The 27,770-nt window shown below is 52.5% G+C and overlaps 3 protein-coding genes across 4 annotated transcripts; all 3 read left to right on the forward strand.

Annotated features, from left to right (window-relative positions):
* Window positions 1–14: 14 nt before the first annotated feature.
* On the forward strand, window positions 15–11,422 carry KLHL12 (kelch like family member 12). Of its 2 annotated transcripts, XM_072356056.1 has the most exons (12): window positions 15–154; window positions 322–519; window positions 3,019–3,172; window positions 3,810–4,027; window positions 5,683–5,832; window positions 6,434–6,548; window positions 7,369–7,475; window positions 8,121–8,316; window positions 8,706–8,864; window positions 8,969–9,067; window positions 9,599–9,785; window positions 9,901–11,422. In XM_072356056.1, the coding sequence occupies exons 2-12, from the start codon at window positions 334–336 to the stop codon at window positions 10,025–10,027; spliced, it is 1,698 nt and encodes a 565-aa protein (XP_072212157.1). In that variant the 5' UTR covers window positions 15–154; window positions 322–333; the 3' UTR covers window positions 10,028–11,422. The 2 variants fall into 2 exon arrangements, with proteins under 2 accessions (XP_072212157.1, XP_072212156.1); XM_072356055.1 differs by lacking the exon at window positions 15–154 and having other exon boundaries at window positions 178–519.
* Window positions 11,423–11,545: 123 nt separating this feature from the next.
* On the forward strand, window positions 11,546–12,539 carry RABIF (RAB interacting factor). Its single transcript, XM_072356060.1, has 2 exons — window positions 11,546–11,784; window positions 11,885–12,539. Exons 1-2 carry the CDS (start codon window positions 11,593–11,595, stop codon window positions 12,125–12,127), a joined length of 435 nt encoding a protein of 144 aa, XP_072212161.1. The 5' UTR covers window positions 11,546–11,592; the 3' UTR covers window positions 12,128–12,539.
* A 1,674-nt stretch (window positions 12,540–14,213) lies between these two features.
* On the forward strand, window positions 14,214–27,200 carry LOC140261994 (tubulin alpha-1C chain-like). The gene is made up of 5 exons (XM_072356057.1): window positions 14,214–14,355; window positions 17,029–17,251; window positions 19,067–19,215; window positions 20,545–21,225; window positions 21,461–27,200. Exons 1-5 carry the CDS (start codon window positions 14,353–14,355, stop codon window positions 21,752–21,754), a joined length of 1,350 nt encoding a protein of 449 aa, XP_072212158.1. The 5' UTR covers window positions 14,214–14,352; the 3' UTR covers window positions 21,755–27,200.
* The last annotated feature ends 570 nt before the right edge of the window (window positions 27,201–27,770 follow it).

Raw genomic sequence — 27,770 nt, forward strand, 5'->3', positions numbered from 1 at the left:
CGACTTCCGGCAGCGCGTTGCCGAGCAACCGCGGGAGGGCGGTGCTGTACTGCCGCGCCGCGGTGTGACGTCATCAAAGCGCGCCGAGCGGGGAGAGGCCGGGAGGGGAGGGGGGAGGCTCCGCCGTGCGGCCGGGACCTCTCCCCGCGGCGCGGTGAGTGCGGGCGGGCGGCGAGGGCGGCGTGCGGCGGGGCGGAGGGAGGACGAGAGAGACGCGGCGGGACACGGCCGGAGGGAGGGGCGGCGCGGCGGCCGGAGGGCGCCCCCTGTCGGCTCGGCGGGCGGGGCCGTGACATGTGGCCGTGCTGGCTGTGCCCGCAGGTGCCGGGCGCCATGGCCCCCCCCAAGGACATCATGACCAACTCGCACGCCAAGTCCATCCTGAACGCCATGAACGCGCTGCGGAAGAGCAACACGCTGTGCGACGTCACGCTGCGCGTGGAGCACAAGGACTTCCCGGCGCACCGCATCGTGCTGGCCGCCTGCAGCGACTATTTCTGCGCCATGTTCACCAGCGAGGTCGGTGCGGGGCGGGGGGGGGGGCGGCCCGGGCTGCTCCGTGTGCCGGGCCGGGGTCCTCCGGAGCCGTCCGGAAGGTGGGGCCGGGCTCGTGGGGGTCCTTGTGGATGCCGGGCCGGGGCCTCTGGATCCCTCTGGGTTGTGGCTGCGGATCCTCGGGGTCCCTCTGAACGCTGGGCCTGGATCCTTCCGGATCCTTTTGGAAGCGGGCCGGGATCCCGCTGGGTCCCTGTGGGATGCGGCTCTGGGTCCCTCCGGGTGGTGTCACCGGATCCTTCTGGATCCCTCTGCGCGGTGGCTCTGTCTGTATCTCAGCTCGGTTACGTTGTATCCGAGGGAGCCGGTTCCTTCAGGACGGAGCCGAGCCGCTCCCTGCGTGCAGCGGTGCGGAGTGTCGGTGGGAGCTGCAGCAGAGCCCCCTCTGCTCTGTTTGTGCTGCCCCGTTTCTGCCTCTGGATGAGCTCATGGATCGCAGGGTGTGTGAAGGGCTCCTCGTTGGCTCCACCTCAGAAAGAAACCACTCTGTCTTCTCTTAGAGCACGTTCGTAGAATCACAGAATCATAGATTCTATGTTCTGAGCTGTTTGGGCTTTGTGTTCCTTCCTGTTTTCCTGGACTGTTAACTGTTTCACATTTGGATTCATACTGGGCCCACAGAGGGGTTGGATCTGAGTGATCCTTAAGGTCCTGCCTGGCCTGAGCCCATGGTCTGTGCCATGAGTGTCCCCCAGAGCAGCGCAGTCACAGCAGCGTTCCCTTTCCCCATAAGCAGGGAGCTGAAGGGGTTTATTACAGCACGTTTTGTGTATCTGGGGTAGTGAGGACAAAGACAAGAAGTGGAACGAGGTGCAGTTCTGAAACGTTGGGCTGAACCCTGGGAACAGCCACATTCCTGCACAGCAAGCCCTGTGATTTCAGGGTGGAATGGAAGATGGCAGTGCTGTGTGCCACAGCTGCCTCGGGGTGGGCAGCACCGTGGGCATCCTGGGGTGAAGCCAGGTGTGTCTGCAAGGTCATTTCCTATGGAATGATGCCGCCCGGGATGCTCTCATGGCTTTCTAACCCTGCTGTGCTGCTTGGAACGCACCAGGAATGAGCTTGGAATGCAGCTCAGTAACAGTGCCTGCGTGCTCTGGAGTCCTCGTGGGACGTTCTGTGTCGCGCTCAGCTCAGGGATCTTTCTTTAGGGTATGGTGCTAGGATCCCATATTCTTCTGCATCACGTACAGCTCATGAGGTTATTGGAAAAGCTTCTGGTCACAAAGGCCCAGTAACTCCTATCCTCTTTTTCCTAAGCACGCAGTGTGCGCAGACAGGATGGGTACAGTCTCCATCTCCATTGCGTGTTGCAGTCACACAAACATCCAGTCTGGTCAGTTCTGGTCTCTGGTGACACCGGATGGCTCAGCCTTGTTTTGGGAGTGCTTTGTCTGACCCAGGCTGCGGTGCATTACAGGCACACCTGTGGCACTGTGGGCCCAGCGGGGCGGTCTGTCCTTCCATGAGGGCTGGTGGGTGCTGTGAGGTTTTGTGGGTGCAGATCACAGGCCCAGCACTGTGCCGTGCTGTCTCTGCAGTGCAGGAGCGGCTCAGTCTCAGCAGAGACCTGTGCTCTGCTGCTGTGTCACCGAGTGCCTCAGTGGGAATATGTGTGTCTGCTCTGATTTTCCCCTCTCCCCCATCCCCTGCGGTGGTGCTTTCAAAGCAAAGCAGCGATGCTTTGATCACAAGTTCTCCTCGCTGAGCATGCCCACAACCAACTTCAGTCTCATTCTTGGCATCAAAAGTGAGGGCCTTTCATCTGAGCCGTGCTTGCACTGATACACACTGCTGCTTCCAAGGAGGTTGGTTTTGCTCTGCGCTGCATGGAAACAGCCTTCTGTCGGGGTCCACCTGTGCTGATGAGCTCCTATGGGGTGCTGCCCCCCAGGTGCTGTGCCTGCAGCTGCTGCTTGGTGAGGGTGGCAGCTCTGCACAGGAAGGGTGCTCACGCGGTGGATGCTCGCAGTGCACTGATCCCACAGGTTGGCTCAGAGGGTGGTGGGCTTCAGAGAAAGTAATTGTTCCCAAATGACACATCGTAGAGCTGACAGAACAGCACGGGGATGAAGTCAGCACTGCTTAAACGCCATCGCTGCGTACGCTCTGATTTTACTTTCTAATACTGATGTTCAGCTCCGGTTTAACTCTGAATTCCCTGGGCTGCGGATGGTCATTCTTTTTAGGGACTTTCACCATAAGCTCACTGTATGCCACGCGTGGCCCCACACACTCTGCCCTGGAACTGCTCCTTCTGCACAGCCTGGGGTCCCTGCATGGCATAGATAGCTAACTCACATGAACGATGTGCTCAGGGCTCAGTGTGTGCATTTTGCAGTGCAGTTGGAACCTCTTCCCCACACGTAACAAACTCTGCTTTGCTCTGAGGCTCTGGTGAGCACTGGTGTCTTTTTGACCAGATTAGTGGAAAATAAATTCTTTTTCCTCTCTGATTTACAGCTCTCAGAGAAAGACAAACCCTACGTGGACATCCAGGGGCTGACAGCTTCCACCATGGAAATCCTGCTGGATTTTGTGTACACAGAAACCGTTCATGTGACGGTCGAGAACGTCCAGGAGCTGCTCCCAGCAGCATGCCTGCTGCAGCTGAAAGGTAATGTTGGTGCACGCTGCACAGCTGCTGCTGAGCAGAGGTTTGCTGTGTCCACCTATGACAGCAACACCTCTGTGCTGTGCTCAGTCTGGGCCTTGGAGCCATAACACCTTGTATCAAACTCCTCTTGTCCTTTGCACGCTGGTCTTGGTGTAGCAGAGCTGCCCCATCTAGAAAAAGAGACACGGGATGGATTCTTTTATCCGTGCTTTGTGCTACTTCATGTCTGCGTGGCAGTCCCTGGGGGGGAGCTGACAGTAATAAGCAAAGCCCTGGTGTTGTTTGGCTTTGCCAGGTTAGCGTGGCTGCTGACAGCAGGGCAATCTGACAGCACATCCACTTCTGCTTTAGGAGCCGTGAAGTCGGTGCAGCTCACAGTTACCAGTGTCAGATTTAACCTGGGGGAGGAGGGGGTTAAACACAGCAGGCACACACAGCCCAAGCAGTCGTCCTGCTGCTCAGCGTTACTGTGCCCCTCGGAAGAGACGTTGCATGTGTGTGCTTGTGTGGTGTTATTCCACTGTTGTTCAGTCGGTCTGTCCTTATTGTTTCCAACTTCCCTGTACTGAAGCCCTTTCCCGAGCAGAGGGCTGACAGGATGTGTTCAGTGCTCATTCACCCCTCCGATTTTCCATAGGTGTGAAACAAGCTTGCTGTGAGTTTCTAGAAAGCCAGCTGGATCCATCAAATTGTTTGGGCATTCGGGATTTTGCTGAGACACACAATTGTGTTGATCTAATGCAAGCTGCAGAGGTCTTCAGCCAGAAACATTTTCCAGAGGTGGTTCAGCATGAAGAGTTTATCCTCTTAAATCAAGAAGAGGTTGAAAAGCTCATCAAGTGTGATGAAATTCAGGTAAAACCTGAACGTACCATTACTCTGCAAAGCGTGGACGTAAAGCATTGAAAGCTGTTGGAAACCAGCCTGCAGTGCTCAGGAGGGACTCACCCATCCTTCCTGAGCTGGGAGTTCACTTTCCAGGAAGGTTCTCCTCATTCCTTTGGCCCCATAACCTCAAACCAATGGGTGATGTGCAGGCTCTGTGTCTGAGCGCGTTGTCTTAGGGCTGCACATCACTACCTCCGCGTTCCCTCTCCTCCCCCTCTCCCTGGAGGAGGTTGCAGCCATGCTTTGTCTCAGTGCCCACGTTGCAGAAACGCCCACAGGACTTTAACTTGTGTTTGCAGACCGTTGTGGTGTTACTCAGCAGCACGAGGAGCGCGTGTGTCGTTCCCAGCCTGCGGTCCTTCTGCTTGCACAGGGCACAGAGCGGGGCTGCTGGGCGCTGCTTCGAGCGGTTACATGAAGGTGTTTCTGCCTCTGAGTTTTGGTACGGACTTTGTTCCCTCAGAGTTGGTTTCTGGAGGTGTTACTGCATGGCTGGGAACTGTCAGATCCTGTTTGGTTTTTTTACCCAAGTTTTCTCTGAGTGTGTATTTAGTTGGGAACTGAAATAAGGTGAACGTTGCCTGAGAATAGGAAGGGGGCCGGTCTGTGTTGTTAAGCTGGACTTCAACAAGAGGTGGTGTTTGCTTCAGCCCTAAAAGAAGTGATGGAGTCATTATTCAGAGCTCACAGCAGCGCAAGCTCCTTGGAGCTGGTTGTGTCATTGGTACCTCCTGAGTTCCTCAGAGCCCCTCACAGGGGTGACCAGAAGAGAGCTGTGGATGTGTGCTTTGAAAGGCTGCAGCAGAAGTGGCCTTCGGCCAAGCTGGTGTTGTTAACAAACCTTGGTAAGGAGCACGCAGGGCAGCAGTGAGGGCTGCACACAGGCGGTGCTCAGAGCAGGGGAGGGCTGAGGGCACTGGGTGATCACAGCGGTGTCCTTAGTGCTGAGGTTTGATCTGGGTGGGTTGTGGTGAGAGCTTCTGAGCAGCAGGGATCCAGGGCTGGGAATGCTTTGTGCTGGAAGGGATCATCCCCCAGTTCCTGGTACCTCCCACAGCGCCTGCCCAGGAGCACTGATGGGGATAGGGATGGGGATGGGGCATCCCCCACTCCTCCAGACTGTGTTTTGCTGCCTCACCTCCCTTGTGGTGAAGAATTTCACCGCAATTACACGTAATCTAAACCTGCTCTCTTTTAATTGAAAACCATCACCTGCAGGCCCAATTAAAAGGTCTCTCCTCATCTTTTTTGATGAGCTCTCTTTAATTATTGAAAGGCTGCTGTGAGGTCACCCTTCCCCATGTGGAAGGAGCACAGCCCCTCAGCCCATCCCTGCAGGAGGTGCTCTGTCCTCTGAGTGTCACTGTGGGCTCTGGGCCCTCCCATGTCCTCATGCTCAGGGGACCCAGGGAGCGGAGCAGAGGGGCAGAGCCTGCTCCCACACTGCCTGCTGGGCTCCTGTCAGTGCAGCCTTGACTGTGATGCTGCTGCCTGGTTTCTCACCCACAGCTGCCCACAGCAGGCTCCCATCTGTGCTCCCCAGCTGCTGCTGGGCACAGAGCTGTCCGTTTGGCCACAGGCTGCTGCTCTCCTGTCTGAGCAGTGCGTTCCTCTTCCTGCAGGTGGACTCAGAAGAACCTGTATTTGAGGCTGTTATAAATTGGGTGAAGCACTCAAAAAAGGACCGAGAGGCATCGCTGCCGGAGCTGCTGCAGTACGTGCGAATGCCGCTCCTCACCCCGCGCTACATCACAGACGTCATCGACACCGAGGTATGGGCAGAAGCAAACCAAGATGTGGATGATGAGATGAGATCGTTAAGCTTTTGTAATGGAAGTTTTAATTCCAAACAACCAATGCTGATCCAGTGCAAGGTTTGGCAGCGGGGCACTGTGAATTCGGCCTTGGTGTGGTGCAGCAGCACATGGTACTGAACACCCACAGGGAACTGGACGTGGAGCTGCAGGGGGGCCCAGCTGGGGAACAAGGAGGACATGAGGCAATGCTTAGGGCTGCTGTGCCCACAGCTGCTTCTGGAGGAGACTTCCCTGTTCTGAGTTCCGCCCGTAGCAGGGTGTTCCATACACAACTAATGGCAGAGCAGCACAGTTTGGGCTTTGCTCCATGCTGTGTCTCTGACAGTTGCATGCTGAGCTGATGCTGTGGGCCAGCCAGGCCCACCTCAGCCTTTGCTCCCTCCTCACATGGATTTCCACTGGCTAACATGTAGCAGAATTCTGTTTTCCTCAGTTTTCCATTGTAGGGTATTTTATCCTGCAATCTGCAGTGCCACGAGAGATGAGCTGTATGAGAACAGCTCCGGGGGGATCTTAGCACAGAACACTGGTATCAGTGACTGCTGTCTTTCTGCAGCCGTTCATCCGATGCAGTCTGCAGTGCAGAGACCTCGTCGATGAAGCAAAGAAATTCCACCTCCGTCCCGAGCTCCGGAGCCAGATGCAGGGACCCAGAACCAGAGCCCGTCTGGGTGAGTGGTGTTGGAGGTACTGGGAGGAGCTGTGTGTGCCATGCAGTGCGTCGGTGCTCTGCAACAAAGACTGCTTGATCTGCAGTGCACAGTGACATGGAAGGGGGACAGCAGTGCAGGATGGGTGGCTTGTTAACGAGTGGCAGCACAGGGGATAGCTGGTTGCCCTGCTCCCATGTTGGTGCTCCCGAATGGGTTTGTCTGAGCATGCAGCCGTCCCAGAAGTGTGGGCAGAGTTTCTAAAAGGTGGTTATCAGTGTCAGAAATTCACAGGGTGAGAGATGGCAGCACTGGAGGGAAGATGGAACGGGGAACGTGGGAGGGCGGGGGGCAGCTGGGGAGGTGGGCAGGATTGTTTTGTTGAGGGGCACGGTGAGTCATGTCTGTCCCAGAGGCAGTGCGGTGAGCTTCGACCTCCAGCACAGTCCACCCACAGCACAGCTCCTGTTTTTCCAGGAACACCCCACATCAGTGCTCAGGGACATCCACTTCAGCTCAAGCCACCATTTACAGAGAGGCATTGCGCTCTGTTCTGGGTCGAAATGCCACAGCTGATAAAGGGAATGTCACAAATTCACATCATTATCCAGGTGAAAATTGTGCGCTTTGCTTCTGAGGTCCACCTTCTGCACTCTGCCTTCTTTTTTATAACAATTTGATAGCGCTGCTGGCAGGAGCACTTTCAGCACATGCTCTCGTGTTGCCTGTTCACTTCCTGGATGGACTGCAGTGGCTGTGCTGCGCGATGCCCACAGGGCTCAGCTTTGTGCCCATGGTTGCACGCCAGCTGATGTGGCTTTGCTCTCCCTCTTTGCTGCAGGAGCAAATGAAGTCTTGCTTGTGATCGGCGGCTTTGGCAGCCAGCAGTCACCCATTGATGTTGTGGAGAAGTATGACCCGAAGACCCAGGAGTGGAGTTTCTTACCTGTAAGGGACCTTTTCTGACTATCATTGAGCAGAATGGGCACAATGACATCAAACATCGATTGTGTACCGTTGGCCACATAACCTTCTCTGGGCTGTCCTCAGTTCATTTGGGTTGTGGAGGTGTATGTAGTAAACACTGGAATCGCTTTGCTTGTAAAGCTTTGTGGGAGAGGTTGCTGCCTTATCTGCTGGGCTGAACCTGCAGAGGCTGCATCTGTGCTTTGGGAGTGGGAGCTGAAGAGAAGCACGTTTTGTTTTCGAGGGGCGTTGCAGTGGGAGCACTGGGGTCTGTGCTGCTGTGAGCACAGCAGGCTGTGTGATCCCTGCTCACATTGGGTCTGAGTGTGATGGGATTTATTAAGAGAGAGCTTCTGCAGTGGGATCTTAAAAGCAGCTGTACCAGTAGGAAGCAGCACAGGCCTTCTTTGTTACTTGGCAGCAGGAGCAGAAGCTGCAGAAAGCAGATGCAGTCCTGGTGCGTTTCAGCCAGAGATGGATCCCTGAAATCCACACTGTTGTCTGCCTCTGCCTTGAGGTGCCTCTTCCAAAAGAGCAGCAAAAATGGGACGGGAGAACAGCAGTTGTTGTGCATACATGGGGGGTCGTTTCTTCTCCTTGACCCTTTGTTTTTCTTCTCCATTTCAGAGCATCACCCGTAAGAGGCGTTACGTCGCCACCGTGTCCCTGCACGACCGGATCTACGTCATTGGGGGCTACGATGGCCGCTCACGCCTCAGCTCCGTGGAGTGCTTGGATTACACATCAGATGAGGATGGGATCTGGTACTCCGTAGCACCCATGAACGTGCGGCGCGGGCTGGCAGGAGCCACAACCCTGGGAGGTGCGTCCCGGGGCGGATCGTTGGGGTCTGGCAGCTCTTTGCTTGGCCACAGCAATGGAAACCACCCCTGCTGTGTCTCTATTCTTTGTGCTGCTGTGCTCTGAGCGATGGGAGCTCAAGGAGGGGCTGTAGAGGAGGAGCTCTCATTGTGGATAAGCAGCTGGAAGGGCTGGCTGGGTTCTGGGCTTGGTTGGTTGATCTGCAGGCAAGCTGATACCGTGAGGGTGAGCAGTCTGCATTTCTCTCAGGTTCAAACGTGCCAAGTTCTGCTGTGGTTGCTGTATTTTGCAGTCCACGTTGTAGATTTGCTGCGTCTGTGAAGGCCTTCGTGCTCCACGTGCACATTTGGTGCTCGTTGTGCTCAGCCCACCCCTGCTCTGTCGTTGCAGATATGATTTATGTTTCTGGTGGGTTCGATGGGAGCCGACGCCACACCAGCATGGAACGCTACGACCCAAACATCGACCAATGGAGTATGCTGGGAGACATGCAGACAGCACGGGAAGGAGCGGGGCTCGTTGTAGCCAATGGAGTTATCTACTGCCTCGGTAGGTGCCCGCAGGCAGCAACATGCAGATCCTGAAGCAGGCCCTGGCAGCTGTGCCGTGCTTTGGTGGGATGGCCCACAGTTTGTTCCTCTCTTGTGTTTCAGGTGGCTACGATGGGCTGAACATACTGAATTCTGTGGAGAGGTACGATCCCCACACGGGACACTGGACAAACGTCACACCGATGGCCACTAAGCGCTCAGGTAGGAGCTCGTGTGCTGGTTTAGCTCCCCAGGAGGAGGATCCATAAAGGAGTGTGAGTGTGGCTTTATGGGCTGCAGGGAGAGGAAGTCTGTTGTGACTGCCCTAATTAGGAACAGGCAGCACAGCTATCGTGTATAAAAGGATGGGGCAGCATGTGAAGGCAGCACTCATTAGCTGTGAGGCCCAGTCAGTGAGAGGTGTACAGGGAAGCACTGAGCTTCAGCTCCTGGGCAGCCAGGACAGCAGTGAGCAGCACTACGAGGACAGCATTACACTGCCGACTTGAGCCACTGTGTAGCCAGTTTGGGCCAAGAGCATTACTGCTCTTACTGGGGCAGCTGAGCACAGCAGCTCTTACAGGCACGGCTGTCAGGCTGGCTGCAGGCTGAGCACCTCGTGCTGCTCCTGCTGCTTTGGCTGCAGCTGCTCGTTCCCCCTCACTGGAAATTGGGCAGAAGTTGGCAGGGTTAGAGTTAGAGTTCCAGTGCTGGGCACAGCACTGTCAGCACTCCTCAATCCTCTCCCTGCAGGTGCCGGAGTTGCTCTGCTAAACGACCACATTTACGTTGTTGGTGGATTCGATGGGACGGCGCATCTCTCCTCTGTGGAAGCCTACAACATCCGCACTGATTCCTGGACCACTGTAACCAGCATGACCACCCCCCGCTGCTATGTGGGGGCCACCGTGCTGCGGGGAAGGCTGTATGCAATCGCCGGGTAAGAGATGGCCGTGGGCTGGAGGGGAAGGTGCTCTGTGTGCTCTGTGAGACTCTGAGCGTCTCAACACCTCTCTGTGGCAGCACCCCTCAGCTGTGACTGTCTGTCTCTGCAGGTACGATGGCAACTCACTGCTGAGCAGCATTGAGTGCTACGATCCCATCATTGACAGCTGGGAAGTGGTGACCTCCCTGGGGATGCAGCGCTGCGACGCCGGGGTCTGCGTCCTTCGGGAGAAGTGATGTGCAGAGAGCTTACAAAGCACATCCCCACAAGAGTCTGCTGGAAGAAGAGTCCCCAGTGATTTGCAGTGACTGTTTTTGAGAGTTGTGGATGCTGTGGAAGTAGGCACCAGTACAGCAGCTTTCTGTGCTGCTTTGACTTGAGCATGTGCATATCCGTGTGATCTCAGCAGTCATTTGAAATCAGGGGCTCTGTGTGAAGCTGGAGGAAGGCGGTGAAGTGGGTCGAGAGAAGCTGCGTTCTCTGCTGTTCCTGTGGCTCGTTTTCCCAGCAGAGCAGAGCAGTCCCCAGCTGGCATCAGCCGGCCTGGTGAGCGTATCTGAGGACATACACACAGCTGGGTGCTCTCTGTGGCTGCTACAGGACCGGCTGGGTGCTCTGGTTGCCGTCAGCCCCATGGATGCATGCAGGTGGAATCCAGCTGCTCTTAACGTTTCTGCTTCAAATCATCTTGTACATACTGAATGTTCTCAGCTCGCTCCTCAAGCACACATCAGTGCAGAGCCAAACTGAACGAGCATGTGTGTGGGAGGGGGGTCCCGCGCTGCAGCTGCAGGTTCTGCACACAAGGAGTCGCAGATTGAAGCTGTCAACTACTGAGACCCAAAAGCCTGAGGCTGCAGGGGCAGAAGGCTGGGGGAAATCCACTGCCTGCCATAAAAAGGCAGCCTGGCAGCATTTGTGCTCTAAAGGGGGGCTCGGCAAGGCTCAATGCATCGTATTTCCCTTGAAAAGCTTGGACAGTCCCCGCTGCAGAGAGCTGCATTTTCTGGCCACAGGAGCCGTGCTGCCAAAGGCAGTGCCTTTGCTCCCACCCCTGTGGGGAAGCTCACACAGCAGCTGAGGCCGGGGCACAGCGATGTGTTGCTCTGTCCCTGCTGAGGAACTGGTTCTTCCCAGGGCTGCTGTCTGCCCCGTGCACCACTCAGCCTGTAACTCAACTCCTGGTGTTGGTTTTCCCATTAGTAGCGTTTCCCAGCTTCTGGGCCTGTTCTGGACTCACATCCAGGGTTCTGTTTTGCCCCCACGTTCTCAGCTCTGCCCTCCCTCCCCCAGCTGTCCTCCTGCCCCACAGGCTGAGCCCAGCACAGCGTCCCATCGCGGGTCCCAGGAGCTCCCAGCACGTCTCCCACCGCCCCGCATCCCCGCTGCCTCCAGGCACCTCCCGTAGCTCCTGTGTTCGCAGCGCCGCTCCTCGAGCTTCCAGCCAGCTCCTGCTTGGGGCACGGGGTGGGATGAGGGTGGTGGTAGCATGACTTGAAGTATGCACTTTCAGCCAACGCTCTGACCTTCCGCGTTTGTTTCTATTCTATTAGACGAGTGTTCTGTGGGTTTGTTTCCTATGTTATTTTTTATTGCAAAACATCGAGAATAAACTATTTCCTGAGCCAGAAGCCGTTTACCTGCCGTTCCGCGCCCTGCAGCGCTGCCTTCGTCCCAGAGCTCACACACGTGGCGCAGTTCGCTCCCTCCCTGCGGACGCGCCACGCACTGCGCAGGCGCGGCACTCACCGCTCGCTCCTCCTTCCGGGCGGTGGCGGCCCCGTAGTGCGCCTGCGCGGCCATGGCGGCGGCCTGCGCGGAGATGGAGCCGGCGGCGGCGGCGCCTCCTTCTCCTCCTCCCGCTCCGGTCGCCGCCGCGCCGGGTTCGGCCGGGTTGGTGTGCGCGCAGGGCCGGAACCTGAAGGCGGTGCTGTGCCAGCGCTGCGGCTCGCGGGTGCTGCTGCCCGGAGCCGCCACCTTCGCCTGCCGTGAGGTACCGGGGAAGGCGGGAGGGGCGGGCGGGGCGGAGGGCGCCCCCTGGCGGCGGGGCGGTGACGTGACTCGGCGCTGACGTGACTCGGCGCTGCCCGCAGCTGCTGCTGCCCGCCATGAGGAAGAAGGCGGCGGCGACGGCGGACGGCGGGGACGGGGACGTGGTGCGGGAGCACTGGCTGGTGCGCGACATGTTCTCCTTCGAGAACGTGGGCTTCACCCGCGACGTGGGCAACGTCAAGTTCCTGGTGTGCGCCGACTGCGAGGCCGGGCCCATCGGCTGGCACTGCCTGGACGACAAGGACAGCTTCTACGTGGCGCTGGAGCGCGTCGCCCACGAGTGAGACCGGCGCGGGGCCGGGACGGCTGGCGGCGCCGGCTGCACCCCCTGCCGGGCAGCACCGACGGGACGCTCCGAAGCGGCACCGCACCGCAAAGCGGGGCACGGCCGGACGCTGCCGCCGCTCTTCGAGCTGGGATGTCTCCGGGCTGGCTGCTCTGTGGCACAGCAGGAGGAGGAGAGCGCTGCTGTGCGGATCTGTGTGACACGCAGCTGTAAGGCCGCGTCCTCTGATTGATGTTCAGATGTTCCCCGCCCCCAGATCTTAACGTTTTAGGTTTGTCTAAAATCTCATCCTACTTGACGGCTGTAACCTGTAAGAATATGGTGGTACCTGAAGTGTGTGTGTGAGGCGTTTTAAAGTCGTGTGGTTTTATTGAGTACGTGGAAATAAAAACACGCAGAGCTGCCGGGCAGCACAGGCTGATGGAGTGAGTGGCAAATAAAGCAACCGTGCAGGATGTGAGCAGGAAGAAGGCAGAGATTCCATCTTGATGAGGACATGGACGAGCAGAGCGTGACGGTTCAGTGTCTCAGTGCTGAAGGACGTCAGCAGAGCCGTGTGTGTATTAAGCAGTCAGGAGGTAAGTTCCGTGCCAGCATCCCAGTGTAGCCTCCAGCAGCAGCCTCTCTGTGAAGATGGACGCAGCTCTGAGTGTGCATTGCAGCAGCCACGGCTCTCACAGCCTTTTATCTTTCGGTGGTTGCAGTCCAGTCTGTGCTCTAAGCTTGCAAGCCCTTGTGTGAATAATGCAGCAGCTTTACAGTGGGAGCTGTGGGGCAGATCTGCAGAGGATGAGCCTTTGTGCAGTGCATGTGTCAGCACGCTGCTCTGTTAGACACTTTTGGTACCGATTCAGCTACAAAGGTAAAGCAGCCAAGATGTTGTTGGCTGTTCTGCCCCAACCCTCTGCTGTGAGCAGCCCAGGTTTAATAACGGGGGTGAATGGGGCCGTTCCTCTCATACACTGATCAGGTGATGCTGCTGCAGTTCTTATGGTGGTGTTTGGGATATCTGAAATGCACGATGACGATTCTGTGTGTTATTTTACGTTCCTAACATGACATTCCTTGGCAGGAACAAGAGAAGTAGGAGGGAAGGAAATAACAGGAGATAACTGTAGGGTCCTTAAACAAACAATGCCGGGAAATGCTTCCCTGCCTCCTGCCAAGCCAGGTTACAGCAGAGCCTGGAATGAAAGGAGGGCTAAACCACCAGGTGCTCAGCCTAAAACCACCGAGTGCTTTGCAGCTGCTGGGGAACACAGAAAGAAACCGCAGCAGATGGGGGGGGGGGGGGGTTGCCTTAAACGTGCAAAGAGAAGAAGATTGTGATAAAAGCCAGATTGTGATAAAAGCCAGCTCTGCGCTCCTTCTAACCAACTCTCGCATCTCAGCTGAGCTGAGCTGCTCGCCAGCCCCACTGCAAGCAGTTTTATGTCCCTCGGTCTGTCCTTGAAATGCCTTTTGGGGCCATTTGTGGTGTCGGACGCGCTGTGCTCCTGCGGCAGGCAGCCATGCGGAGGGAATCCGCTGCGTGGGTGCATTTCTGCACCGTGTACCCGTGATCCTGGCTGGGAAGCAGATGCGGTGCTGCGTCTGGGCTGTGTCTGTTCCCTCTCTCGCGTTCCTTACCTTCCAGCTGTCTGCATTCCCTGCAGGAAGGCAGGCAGGGCCGCTGCCATAGGAGCCTGCTGCAATAGTTCAGAAGGAGGAGCTGCCCTGGGAGCCGTCTCGTCTCGCCACACAGCCTAACCTGGAGCATTTTAGCTTCCAATGCGCAGATTTCAGCGGTCTCTACGCGGCCGTTTGGATTTAAGCCCTCTCTGTACCCGAGGGGGAGCAGCGCTCCCAGCGCCTGAGGTGAGGAAATGGGCGCTGGCCTCCGTTGGCGGGAAGGCGAAGCCCCGCCCTGTCTCCGCCCCTCTTTACAAATCGACCAATAGCAGGCGCAATACGGTGAAATTCATATCTGAGGTCCAATGGCGCTGCGCGCTCGGCCGCCGCCTGTCACCGATTGGTTAAGCGAACCTTCTCGCCCCGGGGATTCCCCAATAGCACCGCGAGGCGGTGACGCCTCTGCACGAGGTTTAACCAATGAGCGACGCGCGGGGAGTCGGCCGCCCCGTCCTTCTCGCTATATAAACCGTCCGGGGAAGGTCGGCCGCGTTTGCGGTGCCGTTCAGACCCGTTGCGCGTCTGTCGCTCGCAGCGCTGCCGGACCGAGCCATGGTGAGCGGGGGGAGGAGGCGGCAGCCGGCGTTACTCAGCGCCGTGCGGGATGAGGTGGCGTGGAGGGGCGGGGCGGTCCCGTCCGTGCGCGGCGGGGAGCTGCAGGTCCGCGGTGTGCGGTACGGAGCGGAGGGAGCGGGGAGCACAAGGCCGCGCGTCCCAAAATGGAGGCGGCTCCTCAGAACATGGCGGCTCCGCAGCGGGCCGGGGGCGGCTGCCCCTTCTCCTTTGATCCTTATGGCAGCCGCGGGCGGGACGCTCCACAGCGGGGATGGGAGCGCGCTGCGGGGTGACCGAGGGAGTCCGGGAGCCGAGCGGGGAAGCGGCGGGTCGGTGTCCGCCCGGTTGCCGTGCCCCGCTGTGTGCCTATCCTCCCGCTGCGGCCGTGCCGGGTCCCGCTACTGAATGCGGCCCCCGCACTCATCAGACCTGTTTAAACCTCCTGAACTGCGGCGTTCCGCTGTTGATGCGTGCAGGATGAAGCTGTGCCGGTGACCGCTGGCTGCAGCCTCCTTTTCGCTCTCGTACACCGCGTTTCTCAGCCCGGGTTTTGCTCCCGTTCGGTTATCCCGGTGCTGCCGGACCCGCTGTGTCCAGAGGGAGCTCCGAGGTCTCCCAGATGTTACTGTGTAGCCGTGGTTCTGGTGTCGGGAGGTGTCCATGTAACCGCTAAAAATAGCGGTAGAACTGCAGCCGTGCGGCTGGAGGGGAGCTCTGAGGTCTGCCGGTGTTTATTCAGAGCTGCACCACCGTGCTGGGGAAGCCTTCCCTGCCATCCCCCCTCTTCAGATCTGAGGCAGGGGAGGCTCCTCCTGCAGCCAGGTGTGTCCCTTTGTAACACTGCACGTCCTTTGCCTCATTCGGATCGGAACACCCTGCAGTAGCCTCGGGGTCTTTCCAGCCCCTCAGTTAATTGTTGCTGTGTTTGTACGTGGGACTTGCTCTGCCCCCAGTGCTGAACTTTCTACTTGCACAAAGTCAACGTACCTGTGTTTGTTTAACACTTGCACCCGTAGGACCTGCAGGACCTGTGCTATGGTTGTGCTGCCCAGGCTTTCTTTGTAACAAATTGCCGTTGCCTCGTGCCTTTTCAAGAAGGGCCGCTCGTTCATTTCATGCTGGAAAGCCGGTGTTTCTTTTGACCTTTCCCACGTTTCGCCTTTTGGGGGCATGCTAGTCCCTGTGTGTCCCATCAGTGACCTTCCCCAGCTGCTTAGGAGCTCTGCTAATGAAGCACATCTCAGCAGTAGATGTCACTGCAGGTGTGAGGCTCCAGGCCGAAGTGGGGGAATTAATTCTGCGTTTTCCCTCTCAGTGGAGAAAAAGAGCCGTCCTGAAGGGCAATGTGACCTAATTGCTGTGTGGTCTAATTGCTGTGGCTTGGCTTCTCCAGTACACAGACTCCCTTGCTGGGCTGTGTGCTGAAGCTGCTTTTCCTGTTGCTTTCTTTGTGGTGTGTGGGTTGGCTGCCCTCTGCTATGGTAGTGCTTTGCCAAGCCCAGTGCTCCCACCTGGACAGGGATGAAGTTGTGGCCCTGGAGAGCAATGGGCTGGCAGCAGCTTTGTGTGGTTGGCTGCAGTGAGGCTGTGGATGGCTCTTCTGGAAGCTGCACATCTGAATGCATAGTTGGGATGGCTTGTTCTCAACTCTTCATCGTGTTTTCTCTACCACCACACTGTTATTTAGCAAATAGATTTGCAGTTCTGAAGGTGCAGTTCCCAAGGAAATAGCAAATTTGCTCCTTTCTTTGCATTTGGTTCCAGGTTCTGCAACCCTGGAGCTTCAGGGGATGACTTGTATCACCCATCAATAGGGCCTGAGTTCAGCGTGACTGCCTCAAAGCTGTCCTGTGCTCTGCTCTTCTGGAATGCGTTTAGCTCAGTCACTCAGAGCAGAAGTTGGTCAAAGAACACACAGTGCCACAGATCAGGAGTTTGGAGCTGGTTCAGTTGTGGTTTGGCTCCTAGAGTCCAGAGCTGCGTGCTGCAATGTGAAGGAAGCTGGCATTGTGCTCTGGACATCAAATGCACCTTGGGAATCTCTAAATTGCTACGGATGATCGTCCTGCTGACATAACTGTTTTGACACAGTTTAAATGAGGCCTGATTTGGTTCAGTCTCAGTTTAGCACTCTGTACAGTGGTGCAATATGGGGCCTGTTTCAGATTTCAGCAGCAGCAGGAAGGGTTTGCTCAGGGAAGGGCTTCCTGCTGGACCTCCTTGAAGTGATCAGGATAGTTTGTCTGATTTATTTTTTTTTATGTACATTAACCAAAATGGCCGTGGATTTTAGGGAAGGTTTCATCCCTCTGGTGGTGGTTTCTGGCCTTGGAGCGCAGGGGTATTTTTCTGCAGGCATCGGTTCATCAAAATCACTGTTTGTGATCGTGAATGTTGGCTGAAGGGTTCAGATGAGTTGAGCTCTCCCTGTCTGGTTGAAGATAGGGTGAATGAGGAGAGATGGCCTGTCAAGATGAGTGTCCCAAAGGGTCTTCCTGGGTTGGTGGCTGAAAGGATTTTTGTCCTACTGAGTTTGTACCCTTAACGCCAAGACAATGAGGCCAATGTTCAAACAGCTTTGCAATATGGGAGTTCGAGCTGTGTGTGCTGAATATTTTGTAAACAAGGAAGCTGCTGTTTCTGCCAGTGATCCAGTTTTTTTCCTCCCCACAGCGTGAGTGCATCTCAGTCCACGTTGGTCAAGCTGGTGTGCAGATTGGAAATGCGTGCTGGGAGCTGTACTGCCTGGAGCATGGCATCCAGCCCAACGGGACCATGCCAAGCGACAAAACCATCGGTGGAGGCGATGATTCCTTTAATACTTTCTTCAGTGAGACTGGAGCAGGAAAACATGTTCCTCGTGCTGTGTTTGTGGACCTCGAGCCAGCAGTGATAGGTAAATACAGTGATGTATGCAAGAGACTGTAGTGCCTACTGTAAGATTGGATTTAACTTACATACTTTGCCCAAGGGATCCATTCCTCCAGGCTTGTGAAGGGCTTTGAATTCTTACTATGGAAGGGTTGCCTTCATCTTCCTGGTAATGGGGAGCACTTGGTTCTGTGTTCCCCGGGAATCCAAAGGATTGAACACCACCTTCTGCCAACCTATGAATATGCCACATGCTTTTGCTACAGAAGATAGTTATAACTTCTTGAAAGCATACAGAGTGGTATGTTCAAAAGGCACAGGTCCCTTTTTAGAAAGCTGTAATGTACCTCATTAAGCAGATTTCTTGTATGTAGGATTATTCCTCTGCTTTCTCAATCTCATTCTGTTAACTGCAGAAGGGCAGATCTAGGCTGAACATTGAAATAAAATCAACCGTTTAGGTTGGAGATGACCTTCAAGGTAATGAAGTCTAACTATCAGTCTGACCTATTGAGTTCTTCACTAAACCATGTCCCGTAACAGTGTATCCACTGAGTAGAGCACATTTTGATGCTTAAAAGGCTGCTAGGAGCTGTAGCTCATTAGGTGTTGTTTCCTTGAGCCCCACAGCTGTTGCTCCCTCTGCTGCTGGCCAGGTGGTGGCTCTGAGCAACCAGGAAAGGCTGAGAAATGAGGTGAGGGAGAGCAGCTGCCAGAGATCTTGCCTTGCTGCTGGAGGAATAGCTGCTGAGCCGTGGGACGCCTCATACATGGTAGTGTTGAGTGCTTGCTAATGATGGAAGTGCAGTATGGGAGATGGGCGAAAGGCTGCCTGATGAAATGCTTGGCAATACTGAAGGAGTTGGGGCCTTTTGTTATGAAGGTTACATCACATGCCTTTGGGTGTCAGCATTCTTTCCTTATTGCTGCTCTGCTTATTCTTCCTGCTCATGCAGTGTGTCCCTCTGTACTGTCTCAGAACATCTGTGCTTTCAGCACTCCTATAGATGCCATGTGTGCAGCAGGGATTTCTGGGGCTTTCTAATAGTGCTGCCCTTGGCGAAAGCAGCAGTACTGCTGCGTGTGTGCACCAGTTCCGTGTGTGGTGTATAAAATGCTGTCAAAGCTTCCCACCAGGAAATAAGGCAGAAACATGTCTAGGAGTTTAATGGGAGTGACTTTGAGTCTGCCCTGGTGAAACATAAACATGAGGGACAGCCTGTCCGGAGGGCAGCTCAGTTCACCTTCCTGCTGGCCTCAACACACAGCCCAAGGGTTATTCCTCATAATTCTCCAAGTTGTTCATGCAGTAGCCATTAATGCTAGAGTTTACTTTTGCTCTAGTGATATTTGAATAACATTTGTTCCTTTAGAACATTCCCTTCTGCCCTTGGCAGAAAGTACAACTAAAGGAAAGAAGGTGATAAGCCAGCAGTGCAAGCTCTAAGCGCCCACAGCTGCAGGAACAATAAGGCAGCAATGTGAATGACCTGGGAAACATGGGGAAAAGCTGTACTTTAGACCCACTTTGCAGATGAAAATCAGAAATTGAGTCCCAAACTACAGAAGAGTGATTCTGCTTGTGCAGTCTAGCTGCAAACAGTTCTGGCAGGTCAAAAGCTCCTTGTGAAAATGGGACAGTTTTTGGGGGACTGGATTTTCTCAGTTGTCCCACACTTTGGCTATGCTAGGTACTGGGCACCATCTACTGATAGGAAGAAAACCGGTTACTTATCTGTAAATAAGGGCAAGGTACCTTGGTCTGAATAGTCTCAGAAGCTTTAAGGATCTATATACATAAAAAAAACTGGTGTATTAAAGGAATCTCTTGTCTCCCCAGATGAAGTGAGGAATGGGACGTACAAGCAACTCTTCCATCCTGAACAACTGATATCTGGTAAAGAAGATGCTGCAAATAACTACGCTCGAGGTCATTACACAGTTGGGAAGGAGATAATTGACCTAGTCTTAGAGCGTATCAGGAAACTGGTAAGACATCTCACTGACTGCACTTTAAACAGGTTTCTTTATCCTGTTTTACAGGATTTGGAAATGAGGTTGTCAATATCTATAGGCCTATGAGTTCTGCTTTAACTTGTTCTGTGTTTGGGAAGCTGTGGAGTTACTTTGCATGTGTTTCTATCCTTAGCTTGCTGAAAGTGGTTGAGTTACTCCTGTTGGCTAGGGCTTTCGAATAGCCTGAAATGCTGATGAGATGCCCAACGTGTATTATATCTTCAGCTTCAGAAAGCCAGCACTGAGATACCATTCTGATCTGTGTAGTTCCTGCTGGAAAGGGATTAGTGTCTGGCTGGGGCTCTTGCAGGGAAGGTGAAGTGGGTGTTAGCTAACATGGCTTCGACTTTTGTTTGAGTTTCCTTCAGTTGTAACTTCTGACTCAGTTTTACTGTAGCAGCAGCAGGAGACAAATCTCAGTATGCTGTGATGGCTCAGGTTCCTTGGTGCTTTCTTCGTGTGGCTGATCCTGAAGATGACAGTGTAGGTTAGAGTTTTTTAGAGCAGCTAGCACATACTTTACCAAGTCTGTGTCACAAAGGCAAGGTGTTCTCATTGCATAAGAATTGAGAGTTCACCTGTGGTGCTTTAATATGGAATGTTAAGCGAGTTAGAGAAAGATACGGCTTCTGCAGTTCAAAGCTGGTATCAAGCACTTGGCTGCCACAGGCTCTGATGCTGAGTCTGGACTTTGACCTGAAAAACATGGTCATAACTTCCCTTTAGAAGCTGTTTTACCTCCCCGTCAGCCCTGGGAAATAGAGGTAAGCACCACTTGGCACGTTTTTCTGGGGAAGGCAGTCTGGCTTCGTCCAACAGTGGCAAAGTAATGCAGTTTGACAGCTCGTTTCTGACATAAGCTGCATGCCCACAGCCCTTGGAGGATTGTAGCAATAGTTCTGGCACAGGAGACTGCTACATCTTGTGCAGGAAGAGAATGTCAAATCAATGCAAGTTAGACAGTTTATCAAGCAAGGCAAAATTCAAAGAACTATGACTACTAATGGCCTTCCAGAGAATGGGATTAGAGAATGTTTTGAGGTAGTAACTTACTTAGGAAGAAATGGGAAGGTCATCTTCCCTTATGTTGATGGCTTAAAACTGCTAAGAATATGAGTTTAGAATGGTTTCTTTTTTTTTGAGACACTTCCTTGATTAATGAAACAAGAATTAATTACTACTTTCCTGAGGCTTGGTTGGTTGGTATGTCAGAGTTGAGTGGTTACATGAGTCTGGAGTAGGCTTGTTTTGGGATTCTTAATGTCTGTACCACCGCTGTAATGCGTTTATTTTCTCTTTCAGTCAGACCAATGCACTGGCTTGCAGGGTTTCCTGATTTTCCACAGCTTTGGGGGAGGCACCGGCTCAGGTTTCACTTCCCTGCTGATGGAGCGCCTGTCTGTTGACTATGGGAAAAAGTCTAAATTGGAATTTGCCATCTACCCTGCACCACAGGTCTCAACAGCTGTTGTTGAGCCGTACAACTCCATCCTGACCACCCACACCACTCTGGAGCATTCCGACTGTGCCTTCATGGTTGACAATGAGGCCATCTATGACATTTGCCGTAGGAATCTGGACATTGAACGCCCCACCTACACTAACCTCAATCGCCTCATTGGTCAGATTGTGTCTTCCATTACTGCTTCCCTCAGATTCGATGGTGCCTTAAATGTGGATCTCACTGAATTCCAAACTAACTTGGTGCCTTACCCTCGTATCCACTTCCCGTTGGTAACGTATTCCCCAATTATTTCAGCAGAGAAAGCCTATCATGAGCAGCTCTCTGTGTCTGAGATAACCAATGCGTGCTTTGAGCCTTCCAATCAGATGGTGAAGTGTGACCCTCGCCATGGCAAGTACATGGCCTGCTGCATGCTGTATCGGGGGGATGTTGTCCCCAAGGATGTCAATGCTGCTATTGCCGCTATCAAAACCAAACGCACGATCCAGTTTGTGGACTGGTGCCCGACTGGTTTTAAGGCAAGTCTCAGTTATATCAAGTCTTTTTTAATTATTATTATTTTTCGTTTTTTTAGACTAATAAAATTCACTGTAATGGGCTTATTAAGTGTGTTTTCTCACTGAAATCAGTTGGTACCTGATCTGTGTTGAGAAATAGAGTCTTAGTGCAGAGATGTTTTCTCTGGTTTCTTTGACTATGGGTCCCTGTTGAATGCTCCAAGGAAACTCATAGTCTGTTGTGCTTCTCCCCTAGGTTGGCATCAATTACCAGCCACCAACAGTGGTTCCTGGTGGTGACCTAGCCAAAGTACAGCGAGCAGTGTGTATGCTGAGCAACACTACAGCCATTGCTGAGGCATGGGCTCGTCTTGACCACAAGTTTGATCTGATGTATGCCAAGCGTGCCTTTGTTCACTGGTATGTTGGAGAAGGGATGGAGGAAGGGGAATTCTCAGAGGCTCGGGAAGATTTGGCTGCACTTGAAAAAGATTATGAAGAAGTGGGCACAGACTCGATGGATGGAGAAGATGAGGGTGAAGAATACTGAATACAGCCATAGTGAATTGCAGTTCTTCACCAGTGTACTGCCTTCTTATTAGCAGTGTAAATCATGTCTAATGATTGGAATAAACTTCTTTAAGACATCCAGTAGTGTCCAAACACTATGTACTTTCATCAGCTGTGTACAAACAGTCCATAGTCTTAAGACACAACTACTTTCTGAGAAGGATAGCTGAATAAAGTAATCATGCTGTAGTTAGAAGTTGCTGTCCTTATGGCACTGTTATTTGAGTAGTGTGTATTTGCCCCAGAATGTGGGTCAAACATTTGTGAGTAACTGAGAGAGCAAGCAGGAAGGGGAGATGATGTTTTGGTGTGTGATAGCAGGAAGGTGTGTGATAGCTCTTGGGGCCTGTGGTGATTGCCCTGCTGCTTTGTCCTCATGCAGTCCCGGCCTGCTGGCTGTCTGCACAGCGCCTTCTGTCTGAAGCAAAATCTGAGTGAGCTGGTTGGGGTTAAACAGCACTTCTCCCTAAAAGTGATTATTTTGCAGAAACAGTAAGTTCATTGGTTTGGCTTGATGTGGAAGGCAGAAGAAAGGATTGTAATTTGTGCGTCTGAAGTAATGGGAGGATCTGGCAAATGTGAATAACTCTGAAACGTTCCGTGTGTTCTGGGTGGGGGCTTGGGAACATTAAAGCACAGTCATCCACAAATAACCTATTTTCATTTCTGCCTTAGATGGGTGATTATTATTAAGTCTTTCCCACGGAAGTTGTAAAGGATGAATAGTCAAATATGTGATGGTGCTTGAATATTGAGGTTCATACGATGCCAAAGCCTGTAAGAGACTGGACTTGAGATGGAGAATAACTCCCAGTCCTATTTCAGCCTTATTTGTTTTCCTTCTGACTTGATGAATGTGATTTAGGCTAAGCCTTGGAGCCTGTGTTAGTTGATGAAGGTGAGTATACCTGCTTAGCAGGAATCTTGGCTGTGGTAAGAAAAACACCTTACGTTCTGTGTAGGGAAACCTTCAGTACTCAAATAGTGCTGCAGTGTTTGACATGGACTCACAGAATGAAACAGATCGGGGAAAGGCATTGACCAACTGTGGAGTGCTCAAAGTCCTCCTGACAACTTATTTTCCTGTTTATTAGGTAGTTAAGTAAATGTGCTAGACGTAGCCCAGGAGGCAGCTGTACTCGTTGCAAGTCAGATTGACTTCATTTCCTTGCATGTATTCAGACTTTTAATGTGATGGCAGTGCCATAAGCAGTACTGGAGGGGGATGTTGCATACCTTACAGATACCTAGGTCTTTGGTATGGGATCTGCTTGCAGACTGCAAAGGCCCTGTGACTGCTGGTGCCAGCGCCACGGCTGTCCTTAGAACTTGTGTGCACTGGAGCGCATAGGAGTGTTTTCCTGAACTGACCTTCAGTATGGTCTTTCAGCTGTGATTTGTCATCTTTCTTTTTAGGATACTTTTGGCTATGTGAGGCCTGCCTGCTCAGCTTCCTGCTGGTATGGTTTGTTGTTTTACTGTACATGAGGATTACCCTTTATCAAGATGCTGCTTCTTACGTGATGGGAGTTGGCTTGCAGTAGGTCAGTGTTCCTTGTGCAGCGTACAGTGATGGATGAGTTGGTGCAGGACACGGTACTGCAGGGCATTCTTGTAGTGCTGAGTTCTCTGAGAACCTGGATCAAGCTAGGGCATCTTGTTTGCTGTGCTCATCAGGCTGGAGATGGATTATGCTTTCACATGTTAAAAATAACATGCAGTGCTCTTTTAAGATAAGTAGAAAAACGATAAGCTGCCACTGATAGGTATAACAAGAGATGCTTTGTCATCTGTTAACCATTGGGCTCACGCTGAAGACACCACACATCCAGTCTATTTTTCTTGGTAGCAGCATTAAGAAACATGCTGTTGCATTAACTAGTGAGCACTTAACCCTCTCCGTGTAGTCATAGTTGTAGTGAGTGAAGATAAGACTGTTTTTCTCAGATATAAAGCAGAGATAATTACAGCAGGGAGATGCTGCTGAATGTGTCTCTCTAGTTAAGAAGCATGCCCGTATTTGTGCTTGGAAGGCAGCCTGTTGGTGCTGGTGGAAACACAGGCATTATCTAGTGGGAGCTAAATATACTTTTACCTGTGGTGACACAGCTTTCTTCCAGTGCTGAGATTGGCAGTTAATAGCTATAACCCGATAGAGCCCCACTGACTCATGAAGTGGAGGAGGAGGAAGTGAGCAGGCACCATGGGTGTACTGCATGCACACTGGTGAGCCAGCCTGTGTGTGGCTGATGGTGTCTGTCCTAACCTGCTTCTGGTGCCGTTGCAGGGAAACGCAGTGCAGCAACTTTGTTTTCACCTACTCTGCCTCTGAATGAGGCAATAAGTGAGCATTATCTGTGGTGGATGGACTAAGGATTCTCTGGTTCACCTTTTGCCTTTCCTGCTGTGTAATAGCAAGGGGAGTCGCAGAACAATATCTCAATGGCAGGTTAGTCATCTATTGCAGAATATCTGGAACAACTGGAAGAGCTGGAGGAGTAGCAGTGTCAGTTAGCTACTTTGCTGACATGCAGTTGTAGGTGGTTGACTTACCTTGTCTCAGACCTGCAGCCTTGTTGGGCCCTCTGCTGCAGTACTGCTTACCCCCAGAGCTCTGTGAGGTGAGCAAGGAGCAGCCATTCCATGTTCAGCTCTGCCATTCTCAGCCAAACCTGCACAAACCCAGCAGGGCAGATCTTGCTGTCTGAGCTGCAGTGCTGCTAACTCTTCAAGACCCTCTGCTTGTGCCAGATGAGGCTGTTTGCCTTTGTACAAGGTCACAAGGGATGCATGACCAGAGCTTGGAAGGTATAGAGGAAGGGCAGCTGAGCCTACAGCCAGGAGCAAGGTTGAAATGGAGCGATGCTGTTGCTATTCTCTGCACATTGCTGCTTGAAAACCCACTGGGAGCTTTGCTAGTCAGCAGTTCATCAAACAGAGATGGGTGAAGGAGGTAACTGGGCAGTTCATAACTCTGCCAAATTCCTGCGCCCTATGTTTGCTGGATGAGATTCATTTTTCTATCTATTAGACCTGGAAGTGAGTTATCTGTAGTGCTAGGTGTGCTAGGATTCTTGTACAGCACAAAGAGGGATGGGGGAAAGAACAGACAACAGGCCTTCCCTCTGTTCCAGGTGCTGGCCCTGGAGTGATGTGTATGATTTCTGCAGTGTGTGCCTATTGAAGGTGTTGAGTCCAGGTAAATCCCTTTGTCAAAGCATCTCAAACTCCCTCCATCTGTGCTTACCACCTTTTCTGTCACTGCTATGAGTTTCTGCAAGACAGAGGCCTCCACGAGGTTACTGGCTGTGTCAATGTTTATTCAGGCTCCTTTTTCACTGCTGGCTGCTGTAGGTGGCACACTGATGCATCGTGTTGGGGATGAATTCCAAGTGGTATTCTTGAAGACTGCCAAGACCTCAAGCATTTCCATGTTGTTTTTTTGTCACAGCTCTATGGCTGCAGCTGTCACATGCACTTCAGTCTTGCACCATCATCACTTGCACGGGCTGCTTTTCATTTGGCAGTACTGAGGTCTGTGGCTTTTTGGTTACTTCAAAGTGCAGTTGGCAGAACGTGCTGTGGGTGAGCACTGCAGGTATGCAGCGTTTGAAAGACACTGGTAAAACATTTTCAGTGTGCCTGTTGTCTTCAGGCAGTTCTGGAGCTGACTTCATGCAATTTTGCACTATCAAAACTGTGTTGCATGCAGAGTTGTTTTGAGTTCTGTTTGGATATCTGTGCCTGCTGTTGTGGGGCAGCCTGAACTGCTAACTTCTGCATCCCATACTCCCTAGTACTCCCTCTTCTATCACTGGGCGATCTTGTCTCTGTGCTTGTGCTGTGTTAAATAGATAAGGAAATCAATCCATTCTTGGGGTAGGGAGAAGGACAAAGCTTTCAGCTTCACAAGCTCTGGTGGCCCAGCACAGGGTCAGCTGAGTGCCACGGTGGGCAGGAGGGAAGCATGGGGTGCTGTGGGGCAGCTGCAGCTGAACCCCAGCCTCAATTACTGTGTGCTGACTGGGACAAAATGGTCGCTGTCTTTGTTCTTCACAACTGAGAAGGAGTGTTGATGTGGAAGGCAAAAGCATGCGATGCATTAATTAAAAAGTGTCCCAGTCACGTCTCGGTGTGTTACAGACCCGTTTCTGCTATTGTCCACAGATACTTTTGGGAAGTGTTAATGCCTTGCAGTGAGCACATATGGCACCCAGAAATGGAGGGCTTTCCTCATCCATGGATTATCTCACCATTCAGGCAACAGATACTGACCCTTCTACACAAAGTACTTCTGTTTCTTGTTTTATTCTTTTTGCTTTTTAGTGTTTATCTTCCTGTTTTCAAATTCCGGCTGTTTCTTTACTTGTTCACTGCTGTTGCAGATATCAACAGTGTGTTTAAGCTCCAGCTTTGTCTCTTGCAGCATATGTGTGCTGGCTTCATTATCTGCAGTGCCTACAAGTATTTGGTGTCTATTAAGTGTGTCTGCGTATTAAATTTGCTTGATAACGTTGAGAGGGACAGCTTGTCTGCACATTGATTTAGACCTTGTTTATTTTTGATCAGCTGTATTAAATACTCACACGTGTCTATTGCAGAATGCTTCTGAAGCAACTAAGAGCCAATACACCCATGTTTTGGCAATTGCAGGTGCTGGCAGACGAGGAGCAAACCTTACAGTTCTACCTGTTGCCACTGGCAGCTTATTTTCTTGTTCAGTCCTGTACTCCCTTGCAAAAGGTGCTCGTCAGTTTGAAAGCTCGGTGTCATCTGCCAGGCTCTCAGGGTTGTGGAGATGGATGTGGGAAGCCAGGCCTGCCAAATCAGCCCAGATTTTTGGGAAAGCCACTTGAAAAAGCCCTTCGAATGCAGCGCGTTTCTGAGGGCTCTGATTTATGTTTATTTTAGGAGTTTATGAAATTCTTTCCATTGCCAGGTTATTTAATCACATCCTTTCTCCTTCAAATGCCTTCTGGCTCACCAGCTGCTTTTAAGCCTACATGCCATCTACCAGATTCTGCATCATTCTGCCTGGTTGTGATTCATGTGGTTTCTTGCTGCCTTGGCTAACGTGGTCATTTCATGTCATCAGTGTTATCTGAAATATTAGCTGAAATATTTTCCTCTGCTTTAATTCGTGCAGCTCTTACACATCCTCCCATGTATCTGAGCAATCTGCAGCCATTCCTCCATGCTTATACCCTCTCTGTAAGTAATACGTCCAGGGCTTTCCATCTGTGAATGATGGCAGCTTAAAACCCAATCTCATTCTATTTGTCTCTCTACTCTTAGACTCATTTTTAGTGTTTTTTAGTGACTTATATGAGGCCTTAAATGATTGTGCACATCTGCCTTTTGAATTCCTGAATAGTAGTTTGTCGTTCTTTCTCTGCAACGAGCTTTAATTAAATGTTTATTACCAGACCAGCTTCTCTCCTTGCCTGGGCCTGTGTAACCTCACTGAGCGGTGGAGAGGAGGGCAGTGGGTTTATCTGCGGTGGTGCAACGTGCCTGCACGCTGTGATAGTGGGCTCTGCACGGCTGGCAGGAGGGATGGGCTCCTCAGTGGGTTTTTTATTGCTGTTTCCACTCAACCCATGCAGAAACCACAGCTGAGTTCAGATACTCAGGGGAACGGTTGTGATGGTGCTTTGTTTCACTGCAGTTACCTTTTCCTTTTTAAGAAGCTGTGCTTTGTAGCTCTGAGCATCATGGCAAGTTGTATTTTTCCATTTGCCCCGCTGTGTTGCAGGGGCTGCATAGCTGAATTGCCTTCCCCAGCACTGAGGTCCAGGCCTGAGCTTGTCACCCACAGCTCCCTTCACAGCTGATGCAAGGAAGCGAGGGGGTTTTTAGGGTTAGATTATTCCGACCTATTTTAGACACTACCTTTAAGATAATGAGCTGGGCCTCACCCTCATTGACTCTCCAAGCACTGCAATGGCTGCTCCTTCATCAGCCCCCACACTTACCCGGAAGCATCCCACCCTCAT

The sequence above is a fragment of the Excalfactoria chinensis genome, chromosome 23 (assembly GCF_039878825.1).
Source record: "Excalfactoria chinensis isolate bCotChi1 chromosome 23, bCotChi1.hap2, whole genome shotgun sequence".
Taxonomy (NCBI): Eukaryota; Metazoa; Chordata; class Aves; order Galliformes; family Phasianidae; genus Excalfactoria; species Excalfactoria chinensis.

Bases quoted from the DNA above. Each gene is read 5' to 3' on its own strand.
- KLHL12 (XM_072356055.1), top strand. From the start codon at position 295: ATGTGGCCGTGCTGGCTGTGCCCGCAGGTGCCGGGCGCCATGGCCCCC. The intron at 5,833-6,433 runs GTATGGGCAGAA...GTCTTTCTGCAG, and splicing joins CAGACGTCATCGACACCGAG to CCGTTCATCCGATGCAGTCT. The intron at 8,865-8,968 runs GTAGGTGCCCGC...CTTGTGTTTCAG, and splicing joins TGGAGTTATCTACTGCCTCG to GTGGCTACGATGGGCTGAAC.
- RABIF (XM_072356060.1), top strand. From the start codon at position 11,593: ATGGCGGCGGCCTGCGCGGAGATGGAGCCGGCGGCGGCGGCGCCTCCT. The intron at 11,785-11,884 runs GTACCGGGGAAG...CGCTGCCCGCAG, and splicing joins CCACCTTCGCCTGCCGTGAG to CTGCTGCTGCCCGCCATGAG.
- LOC140261994 (XM_072356057.1), top strand. The intron at 19,216-20,544 runs GTAAGACATCTC...TTTCTCTTTCAG, and splicing joins TAGAGCGTATCAGGAAACTG to TCAGACCAATGCACTGGCTT. The intron at 21,226-21,460 runs GCAAGTCTCAGT...CTTCTCCCCTAG, and splicing joins GGTGCCCGACTGGTTTTAAG to GTTGGCATCAATTACCAGCC.